Below are 18,753 nucleotides of genomic sequence, written 5' to 3'. Positions count from 1 at the left end.
GTTTTATTCGAAAGAGAGTAGGTAGCGACGGTAGCGTTTGCAGGAAGCAACTGCAAAGCAGTCGTAAGTCACGTGATCGTAACAGTGTGCTGAAGACATGGCGGACAAAGAGGAGACTGAGAAGACCATCGCCGAAGACTTGGTTGTCACCAAGTATAAAATGGCCGGCGAGATCGTAAATCGTAAGAAAACGAATTAACGTTCTCTAATGAAATCCAGAAAGCAAAAGTGAAACTGTCTCGTAAAAGCACGAGCATCATAATGTGTTATTTTCCACCTGGCCATATGGAATGTGGCGCGCTAATGCCGGGCTCCCTTACCATGTGGGATAGATAGCATTGACTATTACACTCCAATAATTTATTAATATTTTCAATCTTTCATGACTTTTTAATGATCTATGAACGATGAATTCATTATTTTTCGTTAAGCATCCTTGAAAATCGTCGATTTTATTTTATTATCGCAATGTAACATTTTTAGCAGTGACCATAATCCGTTCCGAATTCTTGTATCTTAATGTTTCCATTCCCGTAAAAAGACCAATCGTTGAGTATCCTGTGAAAATTTTTACGCTGTATGAGCAATTTTATCGCCCGTTAGTTTTTATTTTTATTTTAATTCTATACTCAGTTATCGCTAGTTTGTAAAATAAAATTTATAATTCTATTTAATTATAAATAATATAATTTTTTCCATATTCTTCTCTTTTTATATATTGTTAATAATAAATATATTTTTATCATTTCAGGAGTATTGAAGCAAGTTTTAGATAAATGTGTTGTTGGAGCATCGGTAAGAGAAATTTGTGAATATGGAGACAAATTATTACTCGAAGAAACCAGCAAGGTTTTTAAGAAAGAAAAAGAATTGAAGAAGGGAATTGCATTTCCTACATGCATATCTGTTAATAATTGTATTTGTCACTTTTCACCAATTGCAAGCGAACCAGATCTTATACTTAAAGATGAGGATATGGTAAAAGTGTAGGTATATGATTTGTTAATATAATGTATTGAATATCATATTTTAAAAGTAAAATATCTTTTTTTTTAAAGTAATTGTTGATTTATATTTTTAGAGATCTTGGGGCACATATTGATGGCTTTATAGCTGTTGTGGCACACACTATTGTTATGGGTTCGTCATCGACAAGAAAAGTTACTGGTAGAAAAGCAGACGTAGTGTTAGCTGCACATTATGCATCTCAAGCTGCGTTAAGGCTTTTAAAGCCTGGTACAGAGGTAAGCTAATCATGATTTTTTACCTAAATTAAGCTTTTTTTATTTTCTTGTATCTTTTTTTTATACATAATTACTTTCCTTTACAGACCTATACAATAACAGGAACAGTTGAAAAGATTTGTGAAGCATATAAATGTAAACCAATTGAAGGAATGCTCAGTCATCAATTAAAACAATTTAAAATAGACGGAGAAAAAACTATAATTCAAAATCCCAATGATGCACAGAAAAAGGAACATGAAAAGTATACTCTTGAAACTCACGAGGTACAACCCATTTAATATTGTTTTAAAAATGGCAAAAGTAACATCTATGTAATATGTATAAATTTTTCAATTTAGGTATATGCTATGGATGTCTTGGTTAGTACTGGTGAAGGGGTAGGCCGAGAACAGGACACTCGGGTTACTATATTCAAGAAAACAGAGGAAACATATCAGCTAAAATTGAAAGCATCGCGCATGTTTTACTCTGAAGTCACTCACAAACATGGACTTATGCCATTTAATTTACGTACTTTCGAAGATGAAAAGAAAGCAAAAATGGCGGTTGTGGAATGTGTAAATCATAGGTTGATCGAACCATTCCAAGTCAGTCTATATTAACATACAATTTTTCTATGTCATTTAATTTGAATATTTTATATTACATATTTTTATTAATATTCTAGGTACTGTACGAAAAGCCAAATGAGTTTGCTGCACAGTTTAAATTTACGGTACTATTAATGCCTAATGGGCCACATAAAATAACAGGAATTCCCTTTGATCTTGATGTGTATCAATCTGATTGTGTTGTTGAAGATCCCGAATTAAAAGTAAGAATTAAACGTTCTTTTCAATTTCCTAATCAATCTTTATTAATTTCTTTATCTTTGTAGACTCTTTTGTATACTTCCGCAAATCCGAAGTCTGCAAAGAAGAAGAAAAAGAAGGCTGAAAAAGCTGTAGGTGAAGTAGCAATGGAAGTTGATGCCAAGGCCTAACACGACCGTTTTAGTGTTCATCATGACATTAATAACATCGTGCACTTTACGTTATCTTTTATTCAGTAGCTTCAGAGCAGAAATTAGACACTTTTCAACATCACCTTATCTTAATATTTTTCCTTTTATCGGAATACTTCACTGATAAATCGTAATTCGTCATATTGTTATCTCCTAGCTACATCTACTTTGATGATTTTTTAATGATATAACTGGATCCACATTAAGTCAAAAAGTGTCAGATTCTGCCCTGAAAGAATCGGACTTTACGACACTTATTAACGCTGCGCCATTTATTGGAACTTACGTTTTTATACTGACGTATCTTTTAACGGACCATGGTATTATTTTACACTGAACAATGATTATTCATAAGACGTTTAGCAGCTGATCTATTACTATTTGAACACGTGAATATCTCGCTAATAATGGTGAGAGTATATGACTGTTTTGTGCGAATTAATTTGACCGAGCCACAAAATGGATCGCACGTGCATTCATATCGCATTTATTTCGTGACGAAAGCCAATAAAATACGACTTTGATTTTATAAAAATATAACAAAAGAAATAACTATTAAATTAAGTCGCGTTTACTTAAAATTTAATTGCACTACAAAACAAAAATTGCTTGAACAGAATCATAGTTAACTAGCCGGCATCCACTCGATGACTTCTGTGTACGAGCGCCGGATCTAGCCGGCATCCACTCGATGACTTCTGTGTACGAGCGCCGGATATAGCCGGCATCCATTCGATGACCTGTGTGTACGAGCGCCGGCTGTAGCCGGCGCCAGCGTGATACAGCTCACCAAACGTCCCCGCGATACTTTTATTTCTTTCGTTCGTATGCACGTAGCACATCGATAGCACTTGTCATTCTTTAGTTCGTTTTCATTTGTTTTACTCCAAAAATAAGACATGCACTGGGTTCGAAACAATCGGGACGGAGGAACGAAAGTTATACGAAAACCTGTATGCGTATTGGATTATAATAACTCTATGGGCGCAGTAGATAAAGCAGACATGGTCATCAGCACGGTAAATTCCACACGCAAAACCTTAAAATGGTACCGCAAGTTTTTCTTCCACTTGTTAGACATTTGCGTGTGGAATGCCTATTGCCTTTACAAAGACAAAATGAAAGAACCGATATCCATGGCAAAATTCCAATTACAGTTAATCCGGGAAATATTGGGAAAATATCACCAAGCTACAAAGCGTCAACCTTTAACAGGCAATAATCATCCGGGAAGATTAACGGAAAGACATTTTCCTTCTGTTTACAAATCGACAGGGAGAAATCGAAGTAGACGGTGCGTCGTTTGCAGTGCAAACGACAAAAGACATGAATCGAAGTATGAGTGCAAAGACTGTAATGTGGGTTTGTGTATAGATCCTTGTTTTAAAATTTATCATTGTGAAATAAATTACTAAGAATTTAATTTGATACATCATTTACCCTAAATTGTATTTTCTTTTATAATTGTTGACAAGATTATAAAATATTTAAACATTTATTTAGCAAAATGACGTCTTTTAAGCTTTTTAACGTCTTCAAGTAACCAATCGCAAGTAATATGATATATAAGGTAACAGGTGAGATTGTTAGAGGGTCAGCCAATTAGATTTGCTGATTAAGATAACCCTGGACAATATTAATTGCAAGACCTATAAACATGTCACTATGTAACACGTAAAGAAGAGTATGATCTGGAAAAAGACACGGTAACGTTGAAAGACGTAAGTCCGAAGACCAATTTCCCGACTCACAGTATGCACAGTTTGCGGAGAAGCCCTCCGTTCAGTGGCGCTACTCCGACGGCGCGGTGCCCGGATTGGTGGCGTTATTCCAGCGGAGCGAAATGCCGTAACGAAAGGGTTAATATAAGTATAGTTTTTTGAACGCATTGTTAAACGTTATAGATACGATTCACTTCGACACCATTGCTAGTTTTCTACTAGCTGATTTACATCTAATGTCTGATCAATGAGAATTATTACCATAAAAAAACCACCTAATTTCGAATTGTACAATTGGAATGAATGTCCATATTCGGATTTTGCATAAATGATGAAATGCCAATTAACCTCGGAGTATTTCGTTGCAAGAATTCCCCGACCATCAACAAATATTTTATTCTCTTTAATTTGTGTCTGAGCAAATTTTAACACGCGTTAAACATTAAACACAGGTACATTTCGTATTGTCCACGTTCGAGTGAGAGACAAAAATTAAAAATAGAACCTTTCAGAGGACAAGAGATTTTATGGGGAGTAATAGTCTTGCCGAGGTAAAAAAGCGGAAATTATAAAATATTAATACGATGTAATAATAGTTTTGTAATAAGGAGGATAGATAATGTATCTGTTATAGATATTTTTTCTACTCAAGTTGTGCATATGTCGAATGTTACCGAGTGTGCTTGTAAAACAAAAGATATCTTAAGTCATAGTGCACTGTCCTTAATTTGCCCTGATCGGAGTATCTTCCCATTATATTTGGTATCATACTTGCAATAAAACTAAGATAAGTATGGAAAGGTCGAATCCATACGTCTTCTTCGACAAAGTTTTTATCATTTTAATGAAATTTTAAATAATAGAAAGTAAGAATATTCTTGTTGCACCTGAGATAACTACTAGTGTCTAAAACGCAAAAGAGGACTGTGCACAAAATTCATACTTAACATAAAATTTAATATGGTGATATGAAATTGTTATTAAAAGAAAAAAAAATTAATGGCAAGCTAACAAGTATAGATTTTGACACGTGCATATTTCGCAGATCATTATACTGCTCCTTGTTTCTCTTTCAAGATAGATACATTAAATGCATAATCTGTAAGATACTGTCTATTTCTAACAAGATACAAAAAATTCATCGATTAAAAAACCTACAAATAAGATAGAATTTTATGGATTATGATTTACTAATTTTTCTGTGGTATAATCTCTGATGAAAATGAAAAACAAGACATCAGAAATATAGAAACATATTTGCAGCCGTGTCTTTATTGTTAATGTAACAGGTATGTCATATAAACTAATATAGTTTTAATACTTGCTTCTGTTATACTTAAGAATAGCCAAAAAGATTAGCGCTTAAAAAAAGAAGAAAAGAAAGAAAAAAATGGCAAGCAATACCAATTTATTACATAAAATTCGAATGAATTGATAATTAAAACAATGTTTAAAATAATATCATCGTGTGATATCTATTTTTAGGCTCGTTAAAAAAATTGGTATTAAATGAAAAAGTGTTTTTATTTTTTATTATTTTGATAAGGACAATGTTGATCAATTTTTGGCTCAACATCATTTTTTAAACTAACAAAAAAGCAATATAAGTACTGTAAATATATGATGACGTACAGTGATAAATTCGTGATCAAAATGAAGGATTTTTTTTTTCGATTAGCACATATCTGAATCAGAATATACAAATTTTAATTTTAATACAACTGCATTGGGAGTAGTAATATCAGCAACATTTATCTCGCTGCCGTTTTTCAATCCAAGCTCGACTAACGTTTTCGTTAAGTTCTCACGAGTTTTTTCCTCGATACTTGGTACAGTTTGCATGTACAGAGTTTTGTTTTTGCCATTAATACATGCCGTAAGTCCTGGACTTTTCATCTGTAAATCAGATCTTTCACAGAGAAGCTCTATTAAATCTTTTAATTTAAATTTGGGGCTATCAATATCAATTTCTTTTGGAATTTGACTACAGGCAACGCAGTCTTCTTTTTTTTCTGCCTCATAAGTGTAAGTATAGATTCCATCTAGATTGTTGAGTACCTTTGAAAGGGAATCAGTTGTTTATTACTTACACCTTAAAATCATATTTTTAATTTCTATAATTATAACAACTACCATGTAATTATTTAGCGATGCACTGCAACTACTGGCAAGTTTAAATGCTTCTGTAGCACATGTTGCAGCAATAATAGCATTTGTAGATGCTACTGCTGGTATAATATTTTTAACTACACCTTGTACTAATCTGTACGTTAAACCTTGTATACCAAATTGTGCTGCTCTTTCAGTAGATTTTTCATAAATCCAGTTTATGTGATGGGGATCATCGCCATCAATTGGGCAATCAAATGGATTCTCTTTTGGCCATTGAATTACTTTGACATATTCTATACAGTGCTCCGGCAGACGTGGAGTATTTGCTATTGTACACAATGGATATGTGACCTGTATACCAAGGTAATTGGATCATGATTAAGAAAGATTATAACATGTGAACAATGAAAATATCTGCTTATAACATTCACCTGAGGGGGATATAAATCTAAAGTGCATTCAATGCAAGCACTTAAACCAGGAAGTATTACTCTTGCATTTCCCTTAAAACCTTCTGTACCTCCATCAATCATCGGTATTACACTAGAACTATCTAATTCTCCATCTTCGTAAACCAAGAGAGACAATATCATACCATTGATCCATCTTCTTGCAACTACTGAATCCAGGCCACAAATTACTATATGGAATTGTCTATAAAATTCTTCATCTTTGTCTTGTATTTTACAACAATGCGATACAACATTGCAGCCTGGAATTCTAGCATTAATAAATTTTGCAGCCACCTCTGCTTTTGATGAACCAATATCATTGTGACGGAATAGAAACTGCCTGTAATATTTTCAATAAGATTTTTTCAATTTTACAGTGAATTACAATTTAGAGATTGTATTTAAATTATATTTTCGTACCGATTGAGGTTAGACAATTCAATTGTATCCATATCAATTACATGAATTTGTCTAAATCCCATCAACGCTAAATTTTTAAGTAATTCGCACCCTAAACCACCGGCTCCGATAACAAGAATCTTACAATTATCCAGCATAAATTGTAAAGTTTCTGACGATGGTTCGAAATCCGATCTGCAAAAAGGACCGGATCTCTCCAATACTTTTCGCAAATTGCTCCATCGTCTATGAGTGTGATCAGAACCCATTATCAGCGTATTTCAGCACTTTTTAAATTGTATTAGCAAATCATTAATATTTTAACCAAACATTTTGTATATTTTTTTTATACATCATAACCTATTTGAACAGTGCAATAAACGGATACTATTTTTCAAATCACCTGGTACGGTGAGTACAGATCCATCTGTAGTCATTGCTAGTAACTACCTGAACCCTCATTCTTTGCCCCCAGCCAAACTACCCCCAAATTTCATGTCGATCGGCCATCGGAACTTTAGCCCTGTTATCGTGGTATAGACAATGAGTTAATTATTATTAGTCTGAATTCTGTATCATCTTTTGGAATCATCCGACCACAAAAATTTGTAGTCCTCGGTATATGACCGTGGTAGGAAGGAAAGAATGTCAAGCATTTATACTTTATGAACCTGTTTCTTAACTGTAAGCACTGTTTGCTGCAAACATAATCTTCAATCGGTTTACCTTAAACTACAATGCAACAAATTAATTTAAGTTAAATTAACGAGGGATGGTATGTTTAAACTGAAAATCAAATTAAGTCCAAAGTTGTTGTCTGTGATTAAAGTACTTATACATATATTTATATATTACTTAACATTACTGAATTTGTTTTCTTTATTATCTAAATTGAAACAGAGTATTGTTAGAAAAAAACATATCTGTATACAGTTGTTATTACATTCAACAGATCAAATATGAAATTCATAAATGTATATGCATGCATGCATAATACTTAAATATGTTCTACTATGATATTCTTTAATGATACAACTTATGCTAATTAAAATATATAATCATATTTGTAAGAAGGAAGAATACAATAAGTACACTTAAAGCTCATCTTATTTACTAACATATATTATAACTTGATTTAAGCAACATTTTGAAAATAATTTTGGAAATTCAATCTCTCTTGATAAAAGATTGAATAACCTTCATTAACAGAATATTAATTATAATACTTCATATATGTAAAAATGCAATAATAGTATTATTGTAGTATCTTAAGAAATATAAAAACAAAGTGTTTAATGATATTTACAGTGTAATCATTCATAAATGATAATTGTATCATCAGTTATTAAATACAGAGACATGGCAGAAACTGAAATTTAAAAAAATAAAATGTAACATAAAAGAATGAAAAATAAAATTAAGAGATGAAAATAATCTATATCAAATTAAAATCAGCAGAATGTATAAAAATAATACAATTTCAATCTTTCAAAGTATTCAAAAATAGAAGTTTCTATTATTTATTGTAAATTATTCTTATTTCTAAGAATATTCTTTATATAGGTATATTAAAGCAGAATTGTGTAATAAACACATGTAATAATTTATTACACTAATATAGTTATACGTTAGTTAATTGTTAATTAGAAATATATTACTGATATACTTTCAGTTACATATCGTAAACAAACAAAGTAGTTGTAAAAAGGTACATTATAACTGCATTTGAAACAACTCTATTATAGAGCTTTTTGACGTGTCTTTTAAATTCAATTCTTCAAAAGAGAGGTGCTAGTATCGATAATGTTACGATGAATATAGATAGTATCATTAATAACGAAATGTAATAGATATTTTATCAGTATGATATCATTAAACAGAATAGAAACGAGGAAAGTAAATAAAAATTAAACAAAAAACCTAGTCCAACTTAAGGGAACTTGATTAAATACGTAATGTTATTAGCCAAATTTAATTATATTTATTTTTAAGTTTTATGTGAAATTAAAACAAAAGTAGATTTGGATGATCAAGTTATGCGTTATATTTTATGTCAGTTGTTTCCTCATTAGGCTTAACGATATCTTAACAAAATTATCGATTTCAGCATCTCTACTTCAGAAGCTAGTAAATCATAACATAATTAATATATGTAAAAGCATTTCAAGGATAGTTATTCTATAATATATGAATTTATATACCTGTTAGTTTTCTGTACTGAAATTCTTCACATACTTAAGAAAAATCACGATTTGGCAGTACTGCAGGAGCGATCAATGACCAAACATATAATCCTAAGCACATCCATGACGATATAATTTTCACCCACATTGAAGCAGTATTGGAATTAAATGTATCCAAATCGGAATTTGGTCTATAAAATGATTGTTATTAGTGTATTTACAAACTGAATAATAATAAGATAAATGACAATATACTTACTGATACCAATTCGTAAGTGTCATCATGACGTATAATGTAGCAAGAGCAAACATAAGATGAAAGAAACTCCAATTGTAAGCTACTGACTCCTCTTCATTGTCCCAAACTTTAGCTTCGTTACCAGCCTCAGAATCCGGATTACGGCCTTCTACTGGAGTATAGTCTAGTTATATTTATGAAAACAAGAAATAACTAAAGAAAATTTCTACATACAGTGAATTATCATATTCTCAAATATGTTTGTTACGGTCATTAGCATGATAATATTGTGTACAATCAATCGTATAGTTTTGTTTTTAGGCTTTCATGGTGATATGGAATCATAATGGAGATTTTTTCGGATTTCTACCGAATCTTCAGGCCTGCCCCGATGAACAGAGCTACAATGTTCACGAAACGTCGGTATCCAAGCCTCAATAGACATGGTAGAAATATGAGAAAACCTCCACCACGAATCAATCATATAGATTTGATATACAATTAATTTTGAAAAGATGAAGAAAAATGAAGTATAAAAGAATTAAAATAAAGAATATGCAATACAGTGAAAGCAGACACACGCTAATTATAAAGTAAACATATTGTTATTCCAAACGGTATATCTTACATTTGACACGCAATAACTACTACATAAATCATCTGTACTAAAAATTAAAAACTAACTAATAAACTTGTATGGATATGTAAAAAATAAAAGAGAAAAGATACAGATATCAAATTTAAAGTTTATTTTAATGTAATAGTGTGTGCCTACCTCCGTTGTCTATAAGATTCTGGTCTTCTGTATTCCTAACTGTACAAAAAAACAATAATTAATTAAAGGAACTTTAATAAATTGGTAATATGTGTTTAAAAGCATATTAATTTGTTTTTTAATCTAAATATCTTTATATTATGTATATTAGTTCATGCATATTAGGTATATAATTACAGTTATTTTGAAATTATTTAGTTTCAATGGCTGAAAACATATGTTAATTATAATTCAGATACAGACAATATTTATACATACCAGCACCATTATCCCTGACCAAAACATTCTCTGACATTGTTATCTTTGAAGATTTTGATGCTGTACGTAAGGAACTGTACAATACACAGCTGAACCAAATGATTAAACCAATAATACTTTCTTTATCAAAAGCAACACGATTTCGTGCATTGCCAGAAATTAACTCTAAAAATCCGGGATTGCATTTAAGATCTGTAAACAAAAAATTTATTATTATAAAGACATAAAAAATATATTTTGTTTAAAGTAAAACATCTACCTGGACTGTTTGAAATTCCACTCCAAGTTAAATAAACAACATACAATGAAACAATAGATGATTGTAGCAAACCAGAACGTGGATAATGTTCTTGTACAGTTGGAAGAATAGATATAACACTAGCAATTACGCACAAAATCAAGTTGAAAGATATGAAAAATTTGTTCACAGAACAACTATCCACCTACAATTAAAAGTAAAAACAAATTTAAATTCTGTTAACATAGATATATTATGTCAGAAGATAGTAAAATCTTACGTGAGTGAAATATACAAAAAGCAGCACAATTCCAGTGATAGAAACAGCGTAATTGAACAATGTTGCTCCCAAAAGCGCAGCGTACCATCCTTTTGATTCTGTCTCTTCATAATTTCCCACCCAAGCATCAGCCCACGAATGGGCAAAATCAACAATAAGAATTAATTGAATAATAATAAAAAGAAAACCTCCTATCATTCCAAAATACATCCATGTTATTCCAAATGACCTTTCAGGAATGAAAAAGGCACCAACAATTCCACCAATTATTAAAAGATACTTAATAGCCCAGAACCTATAATAAAAATTTAATAATTTAATAATAATATTAGTAATTAAAAATACATTGTTAGATGAATTGCTTTTATCATACCCATTTTGTATAGGAGCCCGAGGATCTTTAGAGCTTCTTACTCTAATCATCATAACTGACATCAAAAAGAAATAAAGAGCTATAATAAAACATATTCTGTACACAGCTAAATAACCAACAGCAGATTCACAGTCAACAGTAAATGTTGATGTAATATAATTTGTACTATTAGAACAGAAGGGAACCTATAAATATAAAACAAATAAAAAATATGTACATTTGCATTTTATAATTTGATCTTATTTCAAGATACCTTTTTAAGGGCATTCTGTAAACCAGGAGCCAAGGTAATGCAAGCAGCGATAGTACCCAGCATTAGTAACAATGCGTACATAATGCGGGTACTTGTACTGTTACGGCATGATGGACATTGGGAACAACAGAAACTGCAGGCTGTGCTCCCACAAAGACAAGCAAGCTATATGATAAAACAAATTGATATTATATATAGTGAAATTTTTAGAACAGTTTTTGATATTTAGTTACTAGATTGATTTTGACATAGCATGTATGTGACAGTATACCTGTAGCAATTTCGTAAAACAATAAATATGTTTGAGAAAAATTTAGTGGCATATACTTATGCTTGTCGTATATACTGATGAATGCATGAGAGCATATATATATACAAATATATATACAATTAAAGGATTAAATATAATATATAGATATACACTAATAATATAATTAAAAATATAGTTAGATTTCCATAATTCATTATAAATTTTTTCGATACTGATTTATCGACGAAAAAATACATTAAAAAAATAGACACTGTGCTGATTAAATTAGATGCACAAAAAAATGTAAAAAGATACGGTATATATATTATGACTTTTAACTATGAAAAACAACATTATTTATTTCTTTTACCTGTGCAGTAGAACAAATGAGACCCATTGCAGTGCTTTTGTCCCTTCAATTTATTGAACGATATAATAAAACGTACAATTTACACTAAGTACTATTAATTGCGAGACACGCTATCATATACAAACGGACAAACAATACAATAACAATGGCGTCCTGACAGATAAATTAAGCTAACTTCTCATTATCAGCTGACTGCTGCGTCATAACCTTTTTGCCATAGACAAAGTATTAATGTAGACTGTTGTAGAAATTTTCTTGAACCTAGAAATATAGAGATCACGATAGAATGAAAACAAGATATGTTCTTCCTACTGGAGTCGGCTGTGTATGTATGTATCATATTTGCATACATACATGTGCAAAGAGAATGCATAAGACCCAGAGAGAAGAGAGAAGCCGCGCTAACGAAATCAGTAATTATCGATAGCCCATCAACTTGTTGGGATGGTAATTCTAAGAAACTTTTTCCTATACATATAACCGCCGATTGGCTTTAGTTTTCGAGATATTTGCAAAAGAAAGTTGCTACTATTAGAGTGAATTCAGCGTATATCTACACATCCATGGCGGTCTGTGCATCAGGATGAGATGGCTGGTTTCTGTAAATCCAGCATGATGTCCCTCAAGCAGTATACATAAGGAGTGAAATTAAAAAATTCAATTTCACATAAATTATACACTAATTCTTTTGGTAAATTCTAACATGCATATAACGAGACAATTACGTAGTTCCCATAGCTCCCGTAGCTCCTAGCCGGTAGCTCGTACGTATGCGCAGCGAACTTCTGATTGGATAGAAGTAAGGTGGAGGGGGAAGCAACAAACTTCTGATTGGGTAGAAGTAAGGTGGAGGGGGAAGCAGAGCTGCCGCTCTATAAAAGAGCCACGTTCTTGTTTTCGCAACGTAGTTCCAAACGTTTGATCGTTGGGTTATAATTGTTTGAGAGAAAATTATATTATGACTGGTCGTGGAAAGGGAGGAAAGGGGTTGGGAAAAGGAGGAGCAAAGCGGCATAGGAAAGTTCTTCGTGATAATATTCAAGGTATCACGAAACCGGCCATTCGTCGTCTGGCCCGTCGTGGTGGAGTCAAACGTATTTCTGGCTTGATCTACGAAGAAACTCGAGGTGTTCTCAAAGTTTTCTTGGAAAACGTTATCCGTGACGCTGTGACTTACACTGAGCACGCTAAAAGGAAAACCGTTACGGCTATGGACGTCGTCTATGCCTTGAAACGCCAAGGAAGAACCCTCTACGGTTTTGGTGGTTAAAGCGTCGTTCATTCTTGTTCGATAAAAACGGCCCTTTTCAGGGCCACCATATTGTTCTTGCGTATGAATTCTCAGTTTCAATTACATTATAATCTTAATATTTTTATTCTCCCATATAAGTAATGCTATCGTACATTACCTTTTATATAAGTTCAAAGGAAAACATGTATACACCTGATTTTAATTAGTTTTCAAGATATAACGTTTACGAATTACCCGATTTTCAGTAGATACGTCTCGGTTGAGTGGCAAATCGTAAAAGCGGCCCTATTGTGTAGTAAGTGCCACAGCAGGGGTCGGCACTAGGAACGGCAGACCCAAAGTTTTATGTTCGACCTGAAAAGTGTTTGAAAGAAAATACATTTTAAATTACATATAAATATTACAAACATAGAGTGTGCGTCTGATTAAATTGCATTACAATTTATTGAAGGTTGAAATATTGCAAAATAAATATTGTGCTAATTTTTGTTTTTAAATTATCCACCAAGAAATTTTATTAAACTATGTGATATTTACCTGAATAATATAATTTATCGATAGCGCTAAATAATTTCCTTATGTATATCAATCACGTGAATCCCTAATACAATTTCTAATTGAGTTGTTTCAGAGAATTCTAATTAAATCCACGGTATGCATCCCACTCGATGTCCATTATCGATCAAAATCAATAGTCAATTCCATAGAATATTCACCCTCAAAAGTATATCTTCGTTTCATTGTTTATTTCCACTTTTTACCTTTGAATTATCTGATATTAAGTTTACACGGAGGGTGGCTTAAAATGATTGGCAGGAGATGCAATTTAAACAGCGTTTACCCTCGTGTTTATAAGAAGAGGGTTGTTTCTGATCCGTGTAACTGCAATTATGTTAGGTGCAAAGGGTGCGTGCAGCATAAATTACATTCATTCGACATAATATTCTTTGCTTCGCTAGCGGAGTTGGTTTTGTTTTTTTATATTTCGTGCTCTTACACCAAAAGCAGGCGCTCCACACTGTTTATGTTTTAATCACTATTGTTATACTTTTTTTAGGAGTGAATGTGTTTTTATGGATCAGAAAAATCGATTCTTCTAAAAATTGGAAACCAAAAAGTCGATATAAAAAGTGAGAATTAATTCCCTAGAGGGCAAAAAATCGATCTTCGATTCTTACATGGAAGAATCGATTCAAAACATCGATTTTTTTAATGAAAGAATCGAATCTGAATCGAATATCCCTAGTGCACAGTACACCACGGAATGAAGATAATTTCTAACAAGTTGATTACAGTTCTCTGGGTGAGAAAACGGAGGTAGTTTTCTTAATCAGCGTCTATAAACCCTGCTCGTGATAGCGGCAGAATGATGAAAGTGCAACGTGTAATGCAAATTTTATTAACTTCGAGTGTTACTAACAGCTGCTTCTAGTTTACAGCTTATAGTTTCTGCCTTCAATACAATCTTTGGTTATTCAAACTTTTCTCTAGTTAGGTATAACTGCATTATATCATTCCTGTAATATTAAAGCTCGGTTTGACATTAAAATAAATACGAATTTCACCCATCAATTATATTTTGACAACCACTGAATTAATTCAATATTCGTTTCATCCAGTTCGTAATTAATTTAATATTCCTCAATTACGAAAGCACTACAGTGTGTAGTCTCATTCGTTTCTGTGCATTTTATGCTAAATACTGTTAATTAATTAAATAATTAACTTTCTATTACATGTTTCTGTAATGTAACATCGATACTATTTCTATCGTCCTTCTATAGAAGCCATTACCGTGAAATAGGAGAAGCACACTTTTAATATCTGAAAAAGTTCATTAAGACAACTGCTTCGTGACAAGGAGAATATTATGAATTCTCTTTAACATAAACGTGGAAATAGTGAAATTAGTAACTAAAAATTTTTTCTGAGAAAAATAATGCATGCGAAAGGTTCCATCGCTTATACAGCGTGTTCGACAACAGGTGGGAGATTTTTTAAGGGATAATTCTAGGGATCGAAATAAGACGAAGATCAAGAATGACGAAATAGCGTTTGCGGCTTTGTTTTCCAATCATTAACGTTTAAAAATTCGAGTAAGAAACGCTTGAAATCTGCAACCTGCCCAGCACTGACGACTAAACGTCAGGTCATCAGGGGTGAGTATAGTCATAACCATGAAGGGAAAGACGAATGCTGCATTACCGAGAAACTGAATAGCACGAGGTACATAATTTTCCACTATTCAATTACTCTTGGTTATGACTGTATCCACTTCTGCTGCCCTGACGTTCAGTTGTCGGTGTTGAACAGATTGCAAGTTTTAGACGTATTTTACTCGAATTTTGAAACGTTAATTACTGGAAAACAAAACCGCAAATGCTACTTCGTCATTATTGATTTTCGTTTTATTTTGATGCTTAGAATTACCCTTTAACAAATTTCTCACCTATTTTAGAACATCCTGTATAATACTTTTAATCTAAATATTTTGCCATTTTTTCAACGTTTGCTTTAAACAAACTTTTATATTAGAAAACAATGTACCTGCACGAAACCTTCGAAGTTTGGTTTAAAGAAGATGAATAATTTGAAGCGACGCTCTTCGGATGTTTTCATCATAACGAACAACAAGAATTTTTTCGTAGACAAAGAAGCCTCGTACCAATTGGTATTGTATCTGTGACCATTGATCTAATTATTCCAATGCTGATGTATACTATTATAAACAATAAAAAGTTTTAACTTACATCTGCAAACTAACGTTTTCAGAAATATTTAAATATTGTTGCACTATGTAGCTCATGCAAAAAATATATATCAGTTCGCTAAATGCAAATGCCAAACACAACAGTGTATCTATATTTGCCTCTAATTTAAAAATGGTATGAGACAGCTGAAATGAAGCGTTTTTTTTTAGAAGTACCTATGAACTTTCTACAGAACTAAGAAAATGAATTACTCACAATAAATATGTTAATGCTTTGGCTAATGGTAGCAAATAGAAGAAGAAAGACGTACGATAATGACACAACATTTTCAGCAATGTCCATATACCTTTGTGAACAAACATGATTAAAAGAAGTGAAAATGTCGAATCGTTATAGCCATAGTAAAAATAATATACTAACTTCATTACTCTTCTGTGGATAACTACAGCTCTTATTAAGAGTCCCTTAGTGTTACCTAAATGTTCGTTTGAAGTGTGACCGATATGTTCCTTGACACCTTGGTAAATGTAATAGCTGTAAATTAAGATATTTAGAAATAGAAATTGATATATTTTGTGAAAATTCATTTTTTTTTTAATTTCACGTGAATTGAAAATTAAAAAATAGCTATTATGTCTAGTTACTTAAATTGATCGCCTTCTTTTTTTGCTATTTTTAACACGTTGCTAATTTTGGACCGTCATAGGTCAACTCGTGTCTGTATTTACGTTAGTTTATACAGTTTTTTGGCTTGAGAGCCAAATTTTAAAAGATCACTCTAGACTGTTTTCGACGCATTACGATTAAATAAAGTGTACTGCATTTTATTTCGAAGTTTTTATTTCATATTTAAATATGCACGAAAGGGTTTTGGCTCGAAAGAGCCGGTCAGCAAGTTGTTAATATCATAAATATTTAAAATAGGTGCAAAAAAATAAACTATCGGTGTACAGTAATTCGTCAGATTTACCTGACGAGTACATATAAAGCATTAAAATGATGCAGCCACATAATAACCAATGACTCTGTCCCAGCAAACACAGCTGCACATACCAAGAATGTAAAAGACTGATATATTAGGATCAAAAAACGATACTTCCTTTCGTCAACGAAGTATACTGCCGGTATAGCGTACGGACGAGTATAATTTAACGGTGCGACTGTATCCAAAATATAATTGCACATCTCGCATCCTATGAGTACGAAGGCTGGTGTAAAACAAATCACTGTAACATTTTTACGATATCGACACGCTCAGTTTCATCGTGATAACTGCAATTAACGATTGAAGTATATAATCAAGAAGAATTTCTTACACGCGAAATAAAAGGCGTAATGTCTTCCCGAATTGGCGAAGTTTCTGAGAATATCAAGCATTTCATCATTTTCTGTTCTCCAATCGTGTTTCACTTCTTCCATCAGATGTTTAATCTGACAATTAGAAAATTCCTCTTACACTATGTCTATTGAAATTGAATGCAATTGAAATCTGTACAACTCACTGTGTCGGCTTGTAAGTAATATGTACCGTATTTCAGTAGCGAACCCATCTCCACTGACATGTAAAATATACTCCTCAGCAAATAATGCAGGGTATGATTTGTGTTCGTCATAGCGGCTATCTAAAAGCAACAATTAATATTTAATTATTGTATTTACGAATATTCGATCACGCGGTATCGTGTGCTTTACGAACTACGCTTGAATCTTATGGCACGCAACGAGTCACTTGTTTCTCGAGTACACACTGAATATTTCAATTTTACCTGAGCATGAAGGAACGAAAGATAAATGAAGGTGATGAAGATATTGCAAACCAATCGGAAGTATTTATTCTGATATGGCCACAGACCTACTGCTGATAACACGAATATAGTCTGTTTGTAATAAACTTGTAGTTGATCCATCGTGTGCAACGGTTGAACTGCAACTGATCCCTAGTCACCGATGCACCCTCCCATGTCACCTACCCTCTGAATAAATTTTACTTTATTTTTCTTGAAATATCGTGGATAGAACAAAATTTTCAAAGGAATGAAATCTTCTTTTCAAAAGAATGACAGGCTCGATTATTTATGCATATTTGAATAGGGTGGAAGAACTTACCGATCGATTTCTTCTCACTCTGTGACAATGTAAGCGGAGCTATTAAGAAAATTATAGACTGTAAGATATTTGTTTTTCTAAAAATCTTTACCTCTCTTTACCATCTAGGTCTGTGAAAAAAATATTCTTTACTGCTGGTCAGTCTGTTTTCATCGGTCGAAGAGGAAGCTAGCTGAAGTCCCTTCCTTCAAGTATCATTGTTCATTCCATTTTGTTGGAGAAATCTAATTGAGGAAATATTGTTGCTAACCAGGTACGAGTGCAGGATTTGTGTTTATCAGACGTGTTAATTTTATTCAATACTAAGGATTACCCGCGACTTCGTTCGCATTACATGCGTATAAATAAACATAAGTTTCTTTAATATTTGGATTGATTGCCTCTCTCTTCGAGTATAATATATATGTGTAAATGCGTGAACTGTATAAGCGGACTATGAATAAGTTGCCTCATTAGCGCCTGATTTTTACAGTTTTTCTAAATTTACGCGAGAACTCTAAATATTTTCAAAATAAAAAGAACTCTAAATTAT

At 32.4% G+C, this 18,753-nt stretch overlaps 5 protein-coding genes across 12 annotated transcripts; 2 read left to right on the top strand and 3 right to left on the bottom strand.

Annotated features, from left to right (window-relative positions):
• The first annotated feature begins 30 nt into the window (after positions 1–30).
• LOC114872521 (proliferation-associated protein 2G4) lies at positions 31–2,578 on the top strand. Its single transcript, XM_029179800.2, has 7 exons — positions 31–182; positions 752–986; positions 1,082–1,244; positions 1,331–1,510; positions 1,586–1,834; positions 1,915–2,061; positions 2,125–2,578. The coding sequence occupies exons 1-7, from the start codon at positions 98–100 to the stop codon at positions 2,227–2,229; spliced, it is 1,164 nt and encodes a 387-aa protein (XP_029035633.1). The 5' UTR covers positions 31–97; the 3' UTR covers positions 2,230–2,578.
• A 2,630-nt stretch (positions 2,579–5,208) lies between these two features.
• LOC114872519 (NEDD8-activating enzyme E1 catalytic subunit) lies at positions 5,209–7,476 on the bottom strand. Its single transcript, XM_029179796.2, has 4 exons — positions 6,956–7,476; positions 6,515–6,875; positions 6,105–6,434; positions 5,209–6,029 (listed from the first exon to the last, which is right to left on the bottom strand). Exons 1-4 carry the CDS (start codon positions 7,201–7,203, stop codon positions 5,646–5,648), a joined length of 1,323 nt encoding a protein of 440 aa, XP_029035629.1. The 5' UTR covers positions 7,204–7,476; the 3' UTR covers positions 5,209–5,645.
• A 319-nt stretch (positions 7,477–7,795) lies between these two features.
• LOC114872518 (probable serine incorporator) lies at positions 7,796–12,369 on the bottom strand. Of its 8 annotated transcripts, none has more exons than XM_029179788.2 (10): positions 12,153–12,369; positions 11,533–11,697; positions 11,280–11,464; positions 10,907–11,201; positions 10,648–10,831; positions 10,389–10,580; positions 10,131–10,169; positions 9,377–9,539; positions 9,136–9,308; positions 7,796–8,303 (listed from the first exon to the last, which is right to left on the bottom strand). In XM_029179788.2, the coding sequence occupies exons 1-9, from the start codon at positions 12,177–12,179 to the stop codon at positions 9,170–9,172; spliced, it is 1,389 nt and encodes a 462-aa protein (XP_029035621.2). In that variant the 5' UTR covers positions 12,180–12,369; the 3' UTR covers positions 7,796–8,303; positions 9,136–9,169. The 8 variants fall into 8 exon arrangements, with proteins under 8 accessions (XP_029035621.2, XP_029035622.2, XP_029035620.2 ...); XM_029179789.2 differs by lacking the exon at positions 7,796–8,303 and adding an exon at positions 8,893–9,058; XM_029179787.2 differs by lacking the exon at positions 7,796–8,303 and having other exon boundaries at positions 8,893–9,308.
• A 139-nt stretch (positions 12,370–12,508) lies between these two features.
• Positions 12,509–13,464, top strand: LOC114872526 (histone H4). Its single transcript, XM_029179806.2, has one exon. It carries the CDS (start codon positions 13,111–13,113, stop codon positions 13,420–13,422), a length of 312 nt encoding a protein of 103 aa, XP_029035639.1. The 5' UTR covers positions 12,509–13,110; the 3' UTR covers positions 13,423–13,464.
• Positions 13,465–13,562: 98 nt separating this feature from the next.
• Positions 13,563–18,174, bottom strand: LOC114872540. The gene is made up of 11 exons (XM_046285215.1): positions 17,882–18,174; positions 17,618–17,737; positions 17,432–17,546; positions 17,086–17,341; positions 16,536–16,649; positions 16,371–16,461; positions 16,155–16,300; positions 15,952–16,084; positions 14,583–15,228; positions 13,942–14,500; positions 13,563–13,758 (listed from the first exon to the last, which is right to left on the bottom strand). The coding sequence occupies exons 1-9, from the start codon at positions 18,020–18,022 to the stop codon at positions 15,172–15,174; spliced, it is 1,173 nt and encodes a 390-aa protein (XP_046141171.1). The 5' UTR covers positions 18,023–18,174; the 3' UTR covers positions 13,563–13,758; positions 13,942–14,500; positions 14,583–15,171.
• Between the last annotated feature and the right edge of the window lie 579 nt (positions 18,175–18,753).

The sequence above is a fragment of the Osmia bicornis genome, chromosome 3 (genome assembly GCF_907164935.1).
Source record: "Osmia bicornis bicornis chromosome 3, iOsmBic2.1, whole genome shotgun sequence".
Lineage (NCBI taxonomy): Eukaryota > Metazoa > Arthropoda > Insecta > Hymenoptera > Megachilidae > Osmia > Osmia bicornis.
Note: the sequence above shows the minus strand (reverse complement) of the source record. Positions and strands in the feature narration are given on the sequence as shown.